Source organism: Myotis myotis, unplaced genomic scaffold, assembly GCF_014108235.1.
Source record: "Myotis myotis isolate mMyoMyo1 unplaced genomic scaffold, mMyoMyo1.p scaffold_m19_p_1, whole genome shotgun sequence".
NCBI classification, from domain to species: Eukaryota; Metazoa; Chordata; class Mammalia; order Chiroptera; family Vespertilionidae; genus Myotis; species Myotis myotis.
In genome coordinates, this window is record NW_023416313.1 from 130,120,630 (window position 1) to 130,139,451 (window position 18,822).

An 18,822-nucleotide genomic window follows, 5' to 3' on the forward strand; every position below is an offset into this window, starting at 1 on the left:
AGGAACAAAAAGATTTATAGATTTTTTTTAGGGGAGTTTTCTGCGGGAGGAGGCCTTTGGCATCCTTAAGTTCCACGCCACCCTAGCCCCAGTGGGTAAAGACTCCCTTTTCCACTGGGGTGAGTCTAACCTTTGCAAATGTTTCACAAGATCCGGCCAATTCCCATCGACGTTAGAACCGTGACCAGAGGCGGTCCCTGAGATTTTAGAAGTCTGTACCTTGCACATGCGCGCTGGGTAGCTCTGGTCGCAGGGACTTAGTGCGCACGCGCAATGACGTCGGCTCGGAGGCGCGCACGCGCAGTTGCGTGCAGAGGGCTTTGCTGGGTTACAATCCTTGCAGGCTGAAAGATTTCAAACCGCGGCGCTGCCCGCCGGATGCTGTGGCCTCAGGAGCGTCCCTGGAGCCAAAGTGCTTGACTCGGGGGGCGGCGCGGAAAGCTGAGGGGAAGGTGAGGCTTCGCTGAAGCCGTCAGGCGCTCTGCGATGAAGAAGATTTTTGGCTTTGGGAGTAGGAAGGGGGTGTCGCCCTTGGCCGCGTCCACCAGCCCCGGGCGCAGCCTGGGAGAGAGGCCGCCGGGTGGTGGCAGAGGCGCCTCGCCGCGCGGGTACCACGTCCGAGACCGAGACCTGGGCAAGATCCACAGAGCGGCCAGCGTGGGCAGCGTCGCCAAAGTGAAGCAGATTCTGCTGCTCCGGATAAGTGGCTTGAATGATAGAGACAAGATGAACAGGTAATAAGGCCTGCGCGGCTCCCGCGGGCCGCCGGGAGGAGGCGGGCGGCCCTGGGGGAAGCGCACCCCGCCGGCCGGCTCCGCAGGTGGGCGCAGCCCTGCTGTCACCGAGGTGCTGGGCCAGCTTCCCTCCCGCGCCGCGGGCAGGTCGGTGGTGGACGCCTTACCTGGGGTCTAGCGCCCAGGTCCTTAAGAACAAAAACTTAAGGACCCGCCCCTAATTCCTCTTACAGAGCACGTACTGACATTTTTACGTGATTTAATTAAATAGCAATAATAGAAACGAAATTAAGTATATTTCGCATTATATATTTGATGTTCACATTTTTATACCATAATGCTGTATATTATAGGCAAGTACATAATGAGAGAAATAATTCCCATAATCAACTTTTGGCCTAAAAATTCTTCAGATAAAATCCAATAACAAATATAAAACAGTGTACACCTATGTTCTTTATTGAGGGACCTCCAAAGGGAACTTTGAAGTGAAAAGATAGCTGTGGACTTGAATAGGAAGATTCATTTTCTCAAAATGTGTTCTTCCTATATTTATTAATTTTACATAAACAATAAAGTATGGTTTTAAAATTTTTGAGTCACAGATGCTGCCTTTATTGTTGTGGTGAAATTAGGAAAATTACTGTTTAGTTAGTAGGTAAAGCTTTGCCCTTTTAGATATCAACATGTGCTATAAATTTCCACAAGTTATTTGTCTATCAGTAGCTGAAAAGACAGAAATGATTAGAACAGATTAGAAATGTCTAAACACCCAAATGTATGTAAGAACTTTAGAACCTGATACTGGTGACATTTCATGTTTGTAGGAAAAGATGACTTGCTTATAAATGGTTGCGAAATAATTGCTAAGTATTTGGAGAAAACTAGCAAGATTTTATTTCAGAAAAATAAGTTTCAGGTGGAATATAGATTAAAATTTCAAATATATAAAATATGAAAATTACCAGAAGAAAACATAAATGCCTATATACATATATATATATATATATGTATATTTTTAAGTTGACAAAGATCTTAAAAGCAAGAAAAATAGGAGGGTGAGCAATGCAAGAAAGTAATATTAAGAAGATGTACTTGCAAAATATTTACAATGTATGCACATTGGAGAAAAAGTATATCTTTATTTTACAGAGGAGACTTTGAAATCAACAAGAAAAAAAACTCATTTAAAATTGGACAAAGTGTTTTTAGCATATGTACAAGGGAATGATGGATATTTAGTGTCAAGATATTTAGTGTCACTGGTAAGAAAAGGAGTGAAATACCATTTTCCATGCACAAAGTTTGTGAAGATGACCAGCAGTGGTACTTATACTGCTGCTTAAAGGTTAAGTTACTTTTGACTTTTCAAATAGACAACTTGTTTATTAGTACCACATTTAAAAATTTATGTTATTTTTACCCATTAATTCTAATTATACTAAAATACCTTTATAAAATAGCTAGAGGCCTGATGCACAAAATTCGTGCAAGAGTAGGCCTTCGCAGCCATGGGTGGCTGCCTGGATCCCTCCCTTGCAGCCATGGCAGCTGCAGCCCCAGCTTAGTCCAGAAGGATGTCCGCTCTAATTAGCATATTATGCTTTTATTATTATAGACTAGAGGCCCGGTGCACAAAAATTTGTGCACTCGGGGGGGGAGGGGGTGTCCCTCAGCCCGGCCTGTGCCCTCTCGCAGTCTGGTACCCCTGGGGAGATAACGACCTGCTGCCTTAGGCCTGCTCCCAGGTGGCAGAGGGCAGGCCCAATCCCTAGGTGCAGCCCCTGGTCGGGCTCAGAGCAGGGACGATTGGGGAGTTGGGGCACCGCCCCCGTCATGCACAGAGCAGGGCGGATTGGGAGGTTGCGATGCCACCCTCAGTCACGCTCAGGGTAGGGCCGATTGGGAGGTTGGGGCACTGCCCCCTGTTACACTCAAGGCAGGGTCGATGGGGAGGTTGCGGCGCCACCCCCTGTCATGCACAGAGCAGGGCCAATCGGGGTTGGGGCGCTGCCCCCTGTCACTCACAGAGCAGGGCCCATCAGGGGGGTTGGGGCTCCATACCCTGTCACGCACAGAGCAGGGCCCATCAGGGGGTTGGGGAGCTCCCCCCTGTCACGCACAGAGCAGGGCCGATCAGGGGGTTGAGGAGCTCCCCCCTGTCACTCAAAGAGTAGGGCTGGTAGGGGAGTTGGGGCACCGCCCCCTGTCACACACAGAGCAGGGCAGATCAGGGGGTTGGGCGCCACCCTCTATCACCCACAGAGCAGGGCCGATCAGGGGGTTGGGGCACCGCCACTGTCACACTCAGGGCAGGGCCCATGGGGAGGTTATGGCTCTACCCCATCACACACAGAGCAGGGCCCATGGGGTGGGGGTTGGGGCGCCGCCCTTTATCACCCACAGAGCAGGGCTGATCAGGGGTTTGGGGCGCCGCCACTCTCACACTCAGGGCGGGGCCCATGGGGAGGTTATGGCTCTACCCCGTCACACAGAGAGCAGGGCCGATCAGGGGGTTGGGGCGCCACACCCTGTCACACACAGAGCCGAAGGGTGATCAGGGAGTTGGGGAGCTCCCCCCATCAGGCACAGAGCAGGGCTGATCAGGGGGTTGGGGCGCCTTCCCCTGTCACGAACAGAGCAGGGCGGATAGGGAGGTTGTGGCCCCGCCCCCTGTCACACACAGAGCCGCAGGGCGATCAGGGGGTTTGGGCGCTGCCCCTGTCACAGTGATCCCGGTGCCGGGAGGCCTCTTGGCTCCGCTGATCCCGGTGCTGGGAGGCATATTACCCTTTTACTATATAGAATAGTGGCCTGGTGCATGGGTGGGGCTGGCTGGTTTGCCCTGAAGGGTGGATCAGGGTGGGGGTTCCCACTGGGGTGCCTGGCCAGTCTGGGTGAGGGGATGATGGCTGTTTGCAGCTGGTCACACAGCCTTCAGGGTGGGGGTCTCCACTGGGGTGCCTGGGCAGTCTGGGTGAGGGACTGAGGGCTGTTTTCAGGCTGGCGGGTGACTGAAGCTCCCAACCGCTCCTTTTTTTCTTTTTTTTAAATTCAGGGCCAGCTTTAGCTTTGAGGCTTGGCTCCAGATCTTAGGCCTCCACTGCTGAAAGCAGGTTTCTGGCCTTTGTTTACCTTCTGTATTTGAAACAATGTTGCTATCCTGCTGGCTGAAGCCTGGCGGACTAAAGCAGGTTTCTGGGGTTTTGTTTAGCTTCTATATTTGTAACATAGTTGCTTAGAGTTGCAGCTCAGAGGCCATCAGCGGCAGGCGGGGAACGTTGGATTCCTCCATCGCTGAAGCAAGCAAGCCTCATGTTCGCTTCCAGCTGCCTGGCTGCCGGCCGCCATCTTGGCTGGCAGTTAATTTGCATATCGCCCTGATTAGCCAATGGGAAGGGTGCTAATTACCATGTTTCTCTTTTATTAGATAGGATTAGCTAAATTACAGAAATTTTTTTTTTCTCAGCACTGCTCATAATAGCAGTGTATTAAGAAGAACTCATATAAATGGATTTTATTTCAAAATTATAGTACATCCATAGGATGGAATATATGACCATTGAAGGTGGTATAGATAAGAGATATATGTTGACATGCAAAGATGTACTTTGGTAGTTCAGAAAGGGAGACAAAAATCACTTTGATTAGCCATACACACAGACTGATCCTATATTAGCTAAAAAATGTGCAAAATGTGATAAAATTTATTTCTGAACATCCTTCCCATATAATAAAAGGCTAATATACAAATCGGCCGGTGGCACGACTGGTCACTATAATGGGCACTGACTACCAGGGGGCAGACACTCAATGCAGGAGCTGTCCCCTGGTGGTCAGTGTGGGGACTACTGCTCAGCCAGAAACCCTGAGCTGGGCTCACGTCTGGCAAGTACAACGGCTCTGCAGCAGTGCTAAGGATGTCTGACTGCTGGCTTGGGAACGGGCCTAAGCCATCAGTTGGACATCCCCTGAGGGCTCCTGGATAGTGAGAGGGTGCAGGCCGGGCTCATGGACCCCCCCCCCAAGTGCATGAATTTTGTGCACTGGGCCTCTAGTATATAATAAAAGACTAATATGCAGATTGTCCCCTCTACCAGGAGTTGGACCAGGTGGCGGGGTCACCAGCCAACTGCCCACAGCCCCTACCTGTATCCGGCCCCATCCCCAACTGGCCCCCCAACTCTGATCGGGGTAGGGGCTGGCCGGCCAACTGCCCACAGCCCTTCCCCCTGGCTGGCCCCACCCCCAATTGGCCCCACCCCAAGCGGGGGCTGGGCCTGCTGGCCAACTGCCTGTGGCCCTTTCCCCTGACCAGCCCCACCCCCGATTGCCCCCCCCCCCACTGCAATCAGGGGTTGGGCCAGCTGGCCAACCGCCTGTGGCCCCTCCCCCCAGCCAGCCCATCCCGATCGGGCCAGATAGGGGTGTGCCAGCTGTACCCCACCTATGTTTGAATTCGTGCATCAGGCCGCTAGTTTGTATTATAACTGAACAATTCCAGTTTAAAAAATCTAATTTTTACAATGAACAAGTGTAGAAATTCTAGTAAAAGTATATTATGATAGAAATAATCCTGGGGAAGAGCAGGAATATGAATCTTACATAGATAAAAAATAATTCATCACTTTTTTTAAAAAATGTTTTTGAGAATTGGCACCTTCTGACAAATTTTAACCTCTTCAGAAGTAAAAGGAATCTTTTTATCTGTGTTTATAGAGTATATGTATGTATCTAATTGTACATATTTTTTTTACTTTATATAGCTTTCTTTATTACATCCTATATAATAAAAGGGTAATATGCAAATAGACCGAATGGTAGAGCAACAGAAAAAGCAAAGAGTAATATGCTAATGTTATGCTAAGGCTGCTCAACAGCTTGCTATGATGTGCACTGAGCACCAGGAGGCAGATGCTCTGACTGGTAGGTTAGCTTACTGCTGGGGTCCAGCTGATCAGGACTGAGTTAGATGGGTTGGACACACCCTGGAGCCCTCCCGCGGTCCCTCCCTGCCCGATCATGCACTGGTGGGGTCCCTCAGCCTGGCCTGTGCCCTCTTGCAATTTGGGACCCCTTGGGGAATGTCAGAGAGCCAGTTTCTGCCCGATCCCGCAGGCCACTCCCCTTGGGAGGGCGTCAGATGCAGGGCTCATGGCTGGCGAGTACTGCTGCAGCAGCGTGAGCCTCTCCTGATCGGGACTGATTGGGCACGAGCCCGCAGCAGGCACAGTGGGGCCGGGATGAGCGGGAGTGGCAGGTAGTAGCTGCAGGCAGCATTGGACTGCGGGTTTCGGCCTGATCCCTGCAGGCCACCCAGAGGGACCCCACCCAAGCATGAATTTGTGCACCGGGCCTCTAGTATAATATATAAGTGATTATCCTATATAATAAAAGCCTAATATGCAAATCGACTGAATGGCAGAACGACCGGTCGCTATGATGTGCACTCATCACCAGGAGGCAGATGCTCAACACATTAGCTGCCCCCAGCCCACAGGCCCCAGGCCAGTCAAGGTGGGTGCCAGCAAAGGCCCCCCCCCCCCCCCGATTGCCCTGCTGGTTTCCCCACAGAGGGAGGCAACCGGCGGCAGCTGGGGGTGGGGCCGGTGGGTGAGCGGCACCAGGCCAGCTGAGGTGCGTGCCAGCAGGGGCCCCCGATCACCCCACCAGTCATCCCACAGATTGGCCCTGATCGCCAGACCCTACCTGTGTACGAATTTTGTTCACCGGGCCTCTAGTAAATTAATAATTTAGTTATGTTCTTATTACAATAAAACATAGCAAATATGTTACTATTACTATTGCAAAAGTATTGCTTTACTTTTAAAAGTATTATTTAAAAATATTGAACTCTCCAACTAAATTTATTCATTCTTTCAATTTATCTATTCATGAAATATAACCTGAATAGCTATCTAGCAGATATATTCTACTCAGGACCTTTTCAATCTGTCTCCCAGGCCCTTTTCATTCTTAAAAACTTCATGTTGTCCAGTATGATCAAATGAGAAATTTAAAATGGAAGTATTAGGACCTAATCTTAATTGAAGCTTTTTCTTCATGCTTCCAAACCAAACTATTTCTGAAAGTAGGAAATTGTAAACGATAAACTTTAACTGGACTTTTGTTAATATATAATAGTAATAAATACTAATATTGATCATTGGGAACATCCGTTTTCCCTACAACCTAAAAATCTAAATATTGAACAAAATGAGCCATCCCTGTTCATTTGAATTCTGAGTGTCCTTTGGCTTTAAGTTTCTTGAAGACCAAAGTAAAAGTTACTTTAAAAAAATACTTTATTGTTTTGATATTTTAGTCCTCTTTTTCTATAATGCTTTTAAGAACTAAAAATGGTTTTAATCCTAAACGTTTGACTAGAACTGCAAAAGGTCTATTGTATTTACCATTATTTCACTTGACATAAGACACCGTGGATGGTATGATGCCCAATATACCAATAAGAATTTTTTTTTAAAGTTGCTGCCAATTATAGTTGTAAAACATTCTGAATTATAAATTGCATCCCAATGGCAGAGATGTTAAAATGTGAAAAAATAAGCATATTAGAATCATTGAAATACAGTGTACTTTTAGTTCTTAAAACACATCTGCAGGCCTCCTGGTGCTTACCACAGGCTGTGTTCTTACACTGACTATACAGAAATAGGAGGCAGAGTAAACTTACCGCATATACACCTCAGCTCAGGCTCTTTGCTTGGTCTGTATTGTGAATGGGGAGACATTGAGAAGAAAAAAAAAAAAGAAAAAGAAAAAAAAAACAACAACAAAAAAAACACATCTGCAAAGTAGATATGATTTTACTTAATTGATATGTCTTTGTAAAGTTGTAGCAATAGTAGTAATTATAATAATACAATCTAAAAATTATTGAGATTTTTTGTGCTGGGAACTATAGTAAACACTGCTTAGCTTTTTATTTAAGCAAACAATGGTGATCTGTGAGATCACTACTATTTTTTTAAATATATTTATATTCCTTTCAAAGATGAAGGAAGAGGGAGAGAGAGATAGAAACATCAACGATAAGAGGGAATCATTGATTGGCTGCCTCTTTCATGCCCCACACTGAGGATCAAGCCAACAACCAGGGCATATGCCCTGACCAGGAATCAAACCATGATCTTCTGGTTCATAGGTCAATACTCAACCACTGAGCCATGCCAGCTGGGTGAGATTACTACTGTTTTTATCCCCATTTTGTTGATGAGGAAATTGAGGTTCAGAAAGGCCAAGTGATAGGTAGCTAATACATGACAGTTAAAATAGGATCAGACACAAGTTGAGCTGAATTCCCAGGTCATCCTCTCTCTGTTCAGATAGGCTGCTTCTTCATTAATAAGAACTAATAACTATTGTACTGTCTCCAGAAGAAAATTAAATAAATATTTGTTTTAAAGGCATAGAGATAACATGTAATGTCTACAATTACATGAATAATTGTATGTTTTGAGATACTGTGCTCTAAATTCCTAAGGAGTCCTTTCACTTTCATAGGACTGCTCTACATTTGGCCTGTGCCAATGGCCATCCAGGAGTGGTAACTCTCCTAGTAGACAGAAAATGCCTGTTGAACCTCTGTGATAATGAAAACAGGACAGCTCTGATTAAGGTATGTAGTAGCCAACTATGTCAACATGAGGTGGATTTGATTCAATTACTTAGGATAAAAATGAATTTATCTCATTTAACTGTTATTGGTAAAAACTGTGGAATGTTTACTTTAAATTACTAGAATTTATAATCTACTTTTTGGTATAATACTGACAGGCCGTACAAAGCCAGGAAGAGGAATGTGTAACTATTCTACTAGACCATGGTGCTGATCCAAACATAATGGACATCGATGGCAACACTGCTCTCCACTATGCTGTCCTTGGTCACAATACAGCGATAGTGGAAAAGCTGCTTTCATTCAAGGCAAATATTGAAGCGAGAAACAAGGTAACTTTATTTCTAAAATATTTGAAATACATGTTTTTACTTTAGCCAAAAGCATTTTCTTTCTCCTATACATACACTGTCAGACCCTGACACCATGGAAACTACTCCAAAGCCCAGTCAGGGAGGGTTGGAGAAATGTAGGGTCCACGGAAGGAGCAAAGCTCGTCTCCCTTCCACCCAGAAGGAAGAACTTCCTGTTAGTGCAGCCGCGGGCAAACTACGGCCTGTTTGAAATGAATAAAACTATTGAAAAAAAAGACCGTACCCTTTTATGTAATGATGTTTACTTTGAATTTATATTAGTTCACACAAACACTCCATCCATGCTTTTGTTCCGGCCCTCCGGTCCAGTTTAAGAACCCATTGTGGCCCTCGAGTCAAAAAGTTTGCCCACCCCTGTGTTAGTGCCTGGGAGTGGGTGATAGGCTCAGAGCCCACAAAGGACTGAAGGCTTGGGGGAATGAAGTGATGGTGGGGGCTGGCTCTTATGCAGGCAGGGGCTTAGGAAATGGGTGCTCTTGGGGATGGGTGGGAGGAGGAGACCTAGTACTCAGCAGGGGGAGCTGGAAGAGTGCAAGTGGGAAGGGGAAGCAGCAGTCCACAGGCCCTGAACTCTCCAGGACCCCAAGGTCCTGAAGATTGCAGAAAGAGTCAGGTCATGTCTTAACATCTAGCAAGTACACCCACTTATGCTCGTAGCCACTCTGCCAGCCACATACCACCTTGGGGTTTTCCATGTAAGCCTTATGTAGCTCCTCAGCGGGGTTGTAGTTTTACATAGGGAGCAGGTGATGGCAAAGCTGTTCACCTGCTTTTTTTTCTGGACATACATTACATATCACCACTGCAACCTTGACAGGAATGGTCTTGGCTGACAAGGGTAGGGTCAATTTTACATATTTGGAAGCTCAAGCATTCCCTGAATTGAAATGTTTTGAAATAACTTAATTGTCTAGGATTTCACTTTACATAATGACATTTCTGAAGAAGCAGTAGATATTACAGCTCTCTTTTATGCCCTTATGACAAATAATTGTGAAAACACAATTTGTTAGAGGCAAAACTCTTTTTAAAAATATTTTTTTGCACCTGAGTTTTTTTCTAATTAATATAAAACAACACAAGAGGGCAAAATTTGCCACGGAAATAGGCATTATCTTAAGTCTCAAACATAGCAAAGCATTTTATACTATAATAGAAATTGTGCTGCTGAGATGAGAATAAAGTGTTTGTGTACTGCACTAGTTCTCAGCTAGAATTGTGCTGGTGAATCACAATCACCTGAGGAACTTAAGTTTACAAACCTCCGCTCTCCCCTGAAGATTTAGATCGAGTAATCTAATAAGGCCTGGACATGTATATGTAGAAATATTTCCTTGAGATTCTGATACAATTCTTGGTTAAGAACTACTGAATGGATAAGTATAATATATAAATTCACAGTTCTCACAAACTTAAGAAATCTCTAGAAGAATTGGAATTTGATAGGTGATACTTCCTTCAACTCTTCCCTTTTCAGGAATATTGGCCTGACTTTCAACTGGTTCTACCTCTTCTCTTGAAAAGTTATAGGGAACATTGTTGGTGATATCTAATGACTTAAAGAACATCTTTTTCCTTTCAGCCATCAGTCATTCACTGGCACACAGTCTTTAGAAATTTGCTTACGGGTAGTCTGTTAAGAAGTAGAATCTGACCCTTTAAGAATTTTTTATTCTTTCTCATTCAGTCCTTAGATAAACAAATATTTACTACAAGCAGGATTTTCCTGCAATATCATAAGTCTTGAGCCTTCTTTTTAGTTGAAGCTGTGTGATAGATTGTCTCAGTATGTCTATTAATTTCACAGAGCCCTGGCATAATCAGGATGGCAGTTTTAAACATCAAAAACCACCCTGGCTGGTGTGGCTCAGTTGGTTGGGCATTGTCCCATGCACCAAGAGGTTGCTGGGTGGATTCCCAATAGGGGCATATGCCTTGATTGCCGACTTGATCCCTGTAGGGGGTATGTAGGAGGCAACTGGTGCTCTCACATTGATGTTTCTCTCCTCTCCCTTTCTCTGTCTCTAAAAAATCAATAAATTATTAAAAAGATATACATCAAAAACCATGACATTAATAACAGTAAAGATGAGAATGGCTTTAGTAATTTAGTTCCAGCAGTTCTATGAACTAATTGTTTATTTGTCCCACATCAACAAATCTGGGAGAAATAAATATAAATCAATTGTAGTTTTAATATGTATTAGAAACATTTTTTATAATGGGTATTATCAAGCTAAATAATGATTTTTATTACATGTTTGTGTCAAAAATATTGATAAAACATGATACAAATGAAAGGTTTTAAATACAAAATATTTGCTTCATGCATGACCATTTAAAAACACAGCAAATATAAAAACACAAGTGGGCTCCTGACTAAATATGGGCTCTGCATATGTTTAGTTTGCCTTCATAAATTGACTCAACATTAAAATTTTAGAAGACTCTTGTAGAAATCTGAACTTCAAGCTTCTCTTATAGAATCAAATCTGGCAACCCGTAAGCCCCCACTGCTTTTTGTGTGCTGTGCAGAGGCTGCCCCTTGCATTTGAAACATGTGTTCTCTAGTTTGCTGCCGTCCTCACCTAGATTCTTCATTTACTTGGCTCACCTACTTTGCCTCCATAAGCGCTTGAGTTTACAATTCCTATTTTATAGTATATTTTATTAAAGACTTCAAGATATTCAAGATCATCTACATTAATTTATAATATATATTTTATATTAATCCCCAGGAGTGGAATTGAATTTTTCAAGTTAGAATTTATAGGTTATTATTTTAAAAAACTCTTTTCCTTTATATGTCCTGTAAATAATCATATTCTCATTGGAATGTCTATAAGTCTCATGGTTAGAGCTGTATAGGGGATGCATATTCCAGACAGTATTATATCTTTCTTCTCAGCATTGTTCCTCAGAAATGCAAGTGACTTAGTAGCTTTCATTGTGCTAAAAATAATTTATATAGATCAGTGTTAAACTTTTCATTGACAAGCCATTATGTTTTTGCTTCTGATTTATATTTTGCCTCAAATATAAAGTACTTTTAAGTACAATTAAAATGAAATCAGGATTAAAATTTTTAAAAAGGTATATATTCTACTCTGGCCAGTATGGCTCAGTTGGTTGGTCATCCTCCCATGTACTGAAGGGTTGCCAGTTCGATTCTCAGTCAGGGCACATGCTCGGGTTGTGGGCTTGATCCCTGGTAGGGACATGCAGGAAGCCCAGATTGCTGTTCTGCTCTCACATAGATGTTTCTCTCTCTCCTTCTCCCTTTCTCTTTCTGAAATCAATAAAAACATGGGGGGGGGAGGGTGGAGCAAAGCATGCCATTAAGGGGATTAGGGGTGAACTACTGAGCAAAGAAAACAGAGCCTCTTCCTTCTTACCCCTGTGCTGTCACTGGCTGCTCTTTCCCTTTAGAATGCCCTCCCCTCCTTTCTTCAAAAGATTCACTACAATATCCCAAGATTATCAACATAATTGAGAATATAGTTTTGTATTGAGCTATGTAACAGCTAAAATAAAAAGCTATCCTGTCATAAAAGAAGAAAACCATGGACCACTAAGTAATAAGCAATCAGAGTTCATTTGAAGACTATTAATTTAGTCAATTTTTTTAGAGACCTTTTTGGAGCAGGAGTGACTGATGTTGACATCTGGGATCCTGATAGCATTGGTAGAAGAGAATCAACTGTGTGTAACCTGGAGAAAACCTTCACCTTTGTTGAAAAGTTCTCAAAACTGTATACCTGAAACCCTGTAATTTTTCAAATGTTAATGTTTGTGACAGAAAACTATTGTCAAATCAGGATTAAGTGAAGTTAAACATTTTTAGTACTAGGAATACAGTGTATAGTTTTGTAATGTTTCTTAAACACACGCTTTTTCTGGATTCTTTTTCTATTGGGGTAAAGTACTGAACTTCTGGTAAACTACATATTCTTTGAAATATAATTTAAGAAACACTACTCTAGAGCTAATCATTTAGGTTATTTATTCAGTAAAAATACTTAAAGCATTTACTACTATGTTTTATAGTATGGAGACATAGAGATAAAAAAATTGCCTCAGTCCTCAAGAAGCTCTTGGTTTAGATGGGGAGCAATAAAATAATGACACTATAGCACGATAGGTTATGTGATAGGAACAGTTTTAGAGAATGGCGTTGCAGCTAATCTTTTGAAGGAGGGAGTGGAGGGCATTTTAAAGAGAAGGAGCAGCCAGTAACAGCACAGGGGTTAGAAGGAAGGGGTTAGTTTTTATTTACTTTCTGTATTATACTAGAGGCCTGGTGCATGAAATTCGTGCACAGGTGCGGTCCCTAGGCCTGGTCGGTGATCAAGGCGTGAGTGTCTGGCATGGAAGGGTAGGTCCCAGCTGACCTCTGGGCCCTGGGCAGCACCTGGGCCCCCGTACACCCCCTCTGCCTGAGTCACAGCACCTGAGTCCCCACGTGGAGATGTGGTGAGCATGGCCGGACGCTGTGGGCCAAGGCATAGTGTGACTGCCCAGCGGCGCCACATGGAAGCCAGATGGGCAGCGCGCTCTCTCCCGGCCATCCTCACAGACCGGCTCCTGCGCGAATCCACGGGGAGCCAGACCGGCCCCTGCAGTCCCAGCAGCTGTGGCCTAGCTCACCCAGAAGAGGCTGTGCGGGTGTGGGGCAGGCTCCTCATGGGCTCCCAGCACCTGAGCGCGGGGGCTTCCCTGGCGCATGAGCCCTGGCATCCCGGAAGAGGGTTAGTGAGAGCAAGCTTGGTGGACACCCTGCATTCTCACTGTACCTTTGTCCCTGTCACCCCCACCCTCAGGTAGCTGGTGAGAGGTTGCAGCACATCGCCAACGCCCGCCATGTTCTGTGCCCCCCCTGGCAGTTGAACTCCTGGTCTCCCGGTCGAATGACTGCCCAAGAGGACAATTTGCATATTAGGCTTTTATTATATAGGATGTTTAAAGTCCAGAGGATCTTTTATAAGTTTTAAAATTCAGTTTGGATATATCTAATTTTATAAATTATAAATTGTTTTTGCTGCTTTACAGGAAGACCTCACACCACTTTCACTTGCTCAAAGTGAAAATAAAGAGCAAATGGTGGAATTTCTAGTAAATAGAGGTGCAAGAATACGCACAGTCGATCAGATGGAAAGGTACAGTTCATTTTTATAAAACCTTAGTACTGTTCTAGAGTGGTCATAATCACTCAAGTCAGAAATTAAGTTAATAAGAGGATTAATTTATCTTTATATTGTGAACAATATCAACACATCAGTTAGAAAAGCAATTATTCTGACTACTGGGCAACTGGAAAAACAATATACTGCAGGATTCATATTCATTTATAATATTAACTGATGTCATTTGTAATATGATTTTTTGGGTCATATGGTCTTACATTAAATAGAGGGGCTTATTATTAATTTTATAGTATATGGACTCTTAGTTTACTTTATGATACAACTAGAGGCCCAGTGCACGGTTAGGGTACCTAGTGGCTGCCGGCTGCTGGTGGGGCTTCCTTTCCCCGGCTGCCAGCTGCCGGCCAGAGCCTTCCTTCATTCTGCGCCACCCCCTGGTGGTCAGCGCATGTCATAGTGAGTGATCGAACTCCCAGTTGGTCGAATTCCCGAGGGGACACTGCATATGAGGCTTTTATATATATAGATAGTGGACTTAGTCTCTCTTGCAGTTTTTTTTAACCTTTTTATTATGTTATCCCTAAGTGACTATGAATTACTGCTACCAGACACTGTGGGCTCATCAGTTTTTATCCTTTTTCATTTCTGGTATATTTTGATGTTTTTATTTTTAATTGTTATTTAATTACTTATCATCAAATATGTTCCCAGATATAAAATGGAGATTAATATTATATCCTTCTAGGGTGATCATGTATGAGATTATCTAGCATTTAATTTAGTGTCTAGCACAGCCGTGGGCAAACTACAGCCCGCGGGCCGGATCCGGCCCGTTTGAAATGAATAAAACTATTGAAAAAAAAAAGTACCCTTTTATGTAATGATGTTTACTTTGAATTTATATTAGTCCACACAAACACTCCATCCATGCTTTTGTTCCGGCCCTCCAGTCCAGTTTAAGAACCCATTATGGCCCTCGAGTCAAAAAGTTTGCCCACCCCTGGTCTAGCACCTGCTTATCAACATCATTAACTCTACATATGGCTATTATTGTTATAATTATAATTAACGTTGTTTTAAGCCTTCCAAATAGCTTTTCTATCCTGACTTCTAGCTCACTTTGAAATACAATATATCAGACTAAGGATCAAACAGGAAATTCTTCATTTAAATCTTCACCTACTTCAGATTAGTGACCACAGCATAGTTTCTTATCTGTTTGAGGACTTTAAATTAGCAACTTCTACTATGCAATACCCAAGTAGGACAAGAGGCTTCCTTTTTGTCCTTTTATTTTAGCCTTGGAGGTAATTTACAAAGGTGAACACTTCAGCATGTAAATGATCAATTCTAGATAGGCAACAGGGTATTGACTTACTAAGTATATCAAATTAGCTGTTTAAATAACATAATTGAAGTTCCTGAGGGTAAAGTGATCTCTGTGTTATATATACAACACTCATGCTTGCTGTAAATGATGAGCCTGAAAAAATAGTTAGACTTCTCTTTCAGCAAGGTACTGATATCTTTTCTCAAGATAACTGTGGGTGGCCTGCAGAAGAATAAGCTTTTGTTGTGGTTTTAATTTGTAAATGTTTAAATTAAAATGCTAGTTATCACTAAACTGAGGTTTAAAATAGCTTCACTGTTCCTTTTTATGTACCAGGTGAGATTTCATAGTTTGGTTCAGGCAGTTTGGGAATGGCAGTGAGTTAGTCTATGACTCAGTGGTCGACAAACTCATTAGTCAACAGAGCCAAATATCAACAGTACTTCTTCAAAATAGACTCACCCAGGCCGAAAACCGACTTCTGTGCATGGGCCACGAAGTTTCAATTGCACTGCACATGTGTGCCCGCACGTGGTATTTTGTGGAAGAGCCACACTCAAGGGCCCAAAGAGCCACATGTGGCTCGCGAGCCGCAGTTTGCCGACCCCGGGTCTATGTCAACAGCCAGAAACCTAGCAAAAGGTTTGCCTAGTTAGAAGGAGCAATGGGCCAGATTCTTTATCTCAGAACTTGTAAGATCTTTATCTTTAGGCTTCCTAACATTATTTATTTCATTCCATGTAGAACTCTTATGCTTGGAGTACAAATAACTGATTTTTCTAACTAGTTATTTGGGGTCTTGAAGTGTTCACTTCAGCAGAAAAACCTGTATTTTCTGGAGGCTATCTCCTATCCCCTCCCCTTAAATTCTTCAGGAACATAAAGGATTCCATAAGTCCAAGGGAGGCAATCTTCTCTCACCAGTCAGCTGGAGAGGTAAAAAAGGACATTCTAATCTTTCTGTTGTTTCTATTGATTCTATTGCTGACATACAGAGTTGCTATTGAAACTGTTTCTGTAGTCATGATTGACCTTTGCTCCCAGGTCGCCTTGCTGATTCAGATTCCTGGGTCTTCCTGTTGATTCTCTCTTGGAGTTGAAAGTCACAGCTTTTTATTAGTTTACATACATATGCTGTTATGTTCAGTCACTATTCCAATTACCAGCACCCTGTTGTGGTCGCTGGGCCTCCTAGTTTAGCCACCCACCGCCCCCCCCCCCCCCCAACCCCTACCCCCACACACACTGGAAAGCCTATGTGGAGCTCACTTCTTAGCCCAGACCTTTGTGGATGAGTCATCCTTTGAATTTCCTGTTTGTTTTTTGCTAGGTATCAATTGGAACTATTCTAAGCTGTCAGAGAGGTTCAAATAATGCTGCAGGAAAAGACAAGACTTTCTACTTTGTTACCAGATCTGTACCCCAAGGTACTTTATATCTGTAGCATCTTTGTTTAGATAGTGGAAGGTCTTATATCGCCTTTCCCAGAGAGGTAGGCACCAACTTGCCTGAGGTTCCATAATTGAGGTTGGTCCCTCAAGTGATCTCTTTGCTATAACAATGAAACTTTCCCAAGTAGATTGAATTTACCTCAGGTTTCATAGTATTTTAAATTGTGCCTCAGATGGAAGCCAGTCAACAGAAAGCTATTGAATCAAAAGTTATTGATCCTTAGAATTGCTGAAGTCCCTTCCATCACTCATCAGTATCCACATGTAGGATTATATCTTCCAAGCCAATTGGGGGTGGACAGGGAGATTAAGCATCATTTTCATAAAGATCTGCTGGTTCACAGTTTGAGTAGGTAGAGAAGGGATAGTAGTAGTCCAGGCCAAGTCCTGACTTATATTAATGTTCTGCATTTGCTATAAAGATAGGGTAACATTCTGTTATGGGACTTCATGAGGTAATCCTATCTAATAATAGACAAACATGGTAATTGACCGTACCTTCGCTATGCCTACCATGGGCTAAGCAGAGTGTTATGCTAATTAACCGCCAACAAAGATGGCGGTTAATTTGCATATGTAGGCACGAAGCAGTGGAGCGAAGACTGAAGGCGGCACTGGCTGGAGCCACAAAGGCTTGAAGGTGGCTCCAGCCGCAGCTGCGAAGGCTTGAAGGCTGCTCCAACCGCAGCTGCAAAGGCTTGAAGGCGGCTCCAGCCGGAGCAGCGAAGGCTTGAAGGTGGCTCTGGCCGGAGCAGCGAAGACTGAAGGGGTGCCGGGTGCCGGAGGAAAACCGGTGCCGGCAGCCAGGGGAAGGGAAGGCCTGTTGCACGAATCTTTTCGTGCAACAGGCCTCTAGTATATTTATAAATAAACTTAGTTTCCAAATTATAGAATAGCTGAGATACCCTGAATTATAAACCACAAAGAAAGAACAGCTAATAACCAAAACTGTAACATTTGAATGTTACAAACTATGAAAAACCAACTTTGGGGTTTATCTGGGATTCCAAAATAGTTTCAACAAATAAAGTTCATGAACAGACTTTCCTTTGTCTTACTGTTTCTCTGAGCATCACTTTTTGCTATGTTATCTCATTTAATCCTCCTAACAACCTTCTAAAATAAGGCAGTAAAACTGTTATTTTGTAGAGGAGGACCTTGAGCCAAAGAAAAGTGACTTGTTTGAGAACAAATAGCTGTTGATTATTGAACTAGGATGTCTGAGTTCAAGACAATTGCCATTATGTCAAGCTAACTCTAATTAACTGAACAATATACACAGTGGAGCCTTGACTTACGAGTTTAATTCGTTCCGAGACTGAGCTTGTTAAGGAGCTCATTAACTCAAATTACTCTATTAACTCAATGCAAAAAATCGGCCGAGAGGCAGCTGGTATCTCAAAAAACTCGTTAGTTGGGACACTTGTAAGTCAAGGCCCCACTGTATAGTGCCCTCAAATCATGGCTGTTTCACATTACTTTTTAAAATTACATGCTTAATAAAAAGTTTATAGAACTTAACAAATTTGAAGTGTATGGTATAAAATTAAAGTTTTAATATTAGCTCTGATGTTATTTGAAATGTCCTAAGAATATATTTGGAAAAAATTTTTATATTAACATTAAGATAGTAATATTATTTATCACCATTTTTTTATACACAGGAAGCAACAAGTAACTTCTGAATATAAAGAAGAAAGGAGAGCTAAAAAGTCTTCTGAAAGTAGCAAAAGTTTTGGTAAGACTTCTAATAGTGAATTATTCTTGATGGTCCTACCATAGATAAAGTAAGAGCAAGGAAATTTTGATAATGAAAGGGCAGTGAAAAAAAAAACCCACAAAAAAACACAATGTATAAATTGTATGCATAGTTTTTTTTCTTAATTTCATTAAAATAGTTTAGTATTCAGAATTATTTAAAAATTAATTGTAGGTAATTTTAAAATCTGGGGCAATATTGTTTGAAAAGAAGTTCATTTATTTAGAACTGACCCCTAAAATCCCATATGATATCTTTATGTAAAAAAGAAAAAAGATTTTAAGTTACGATGTTGTATGTTTCCTCTATATTCACATTATAACAAATTGGACTTGTTATAAAAATGAATCTTTTGTTTATTTTTTTATTATTATACTAGAGGCCTGGTGCA

General features: G+C 42.7%; 1 protein-coding gene and 1 non-coding gene across 2 annotated transcripts in view; both read left to right on the forward strand.

Moving 5' to 3' along the window:
• Positions 1-306: 306 nt before the first annotated feature.
• ANKRD26 (ankyrin repeat domain 26) overlaps positions 307-18,822 on the forward strand; it is a 109,806-nt gene continuing 91,290 nt past the window's right edge. The window contains 5 exon segments of the mRNA XM_036338112.1: positions 307-734; positions 8,259-8,373; positions 8,532-8,705; positions 13,797-13,903; positions 18,337-18,442. Coding sequence (XP_036194005.1) covers positions 487-734; positions 8,259-8,373; positions 8,532-8,705; positions 13,797-13,903; positions 18,337-18,442 — 750 coding nt within the window. The 5' untranslated portion in view covers positions 307-486.
• On the forward strand, positions 7,357-7,488 carry LOC118662017. The gene has a single exon (XR_004969573.1). It is a non-coding gene; the product is annotated as a small nucleolar RNA SNORA51 (small nucleolar RNA).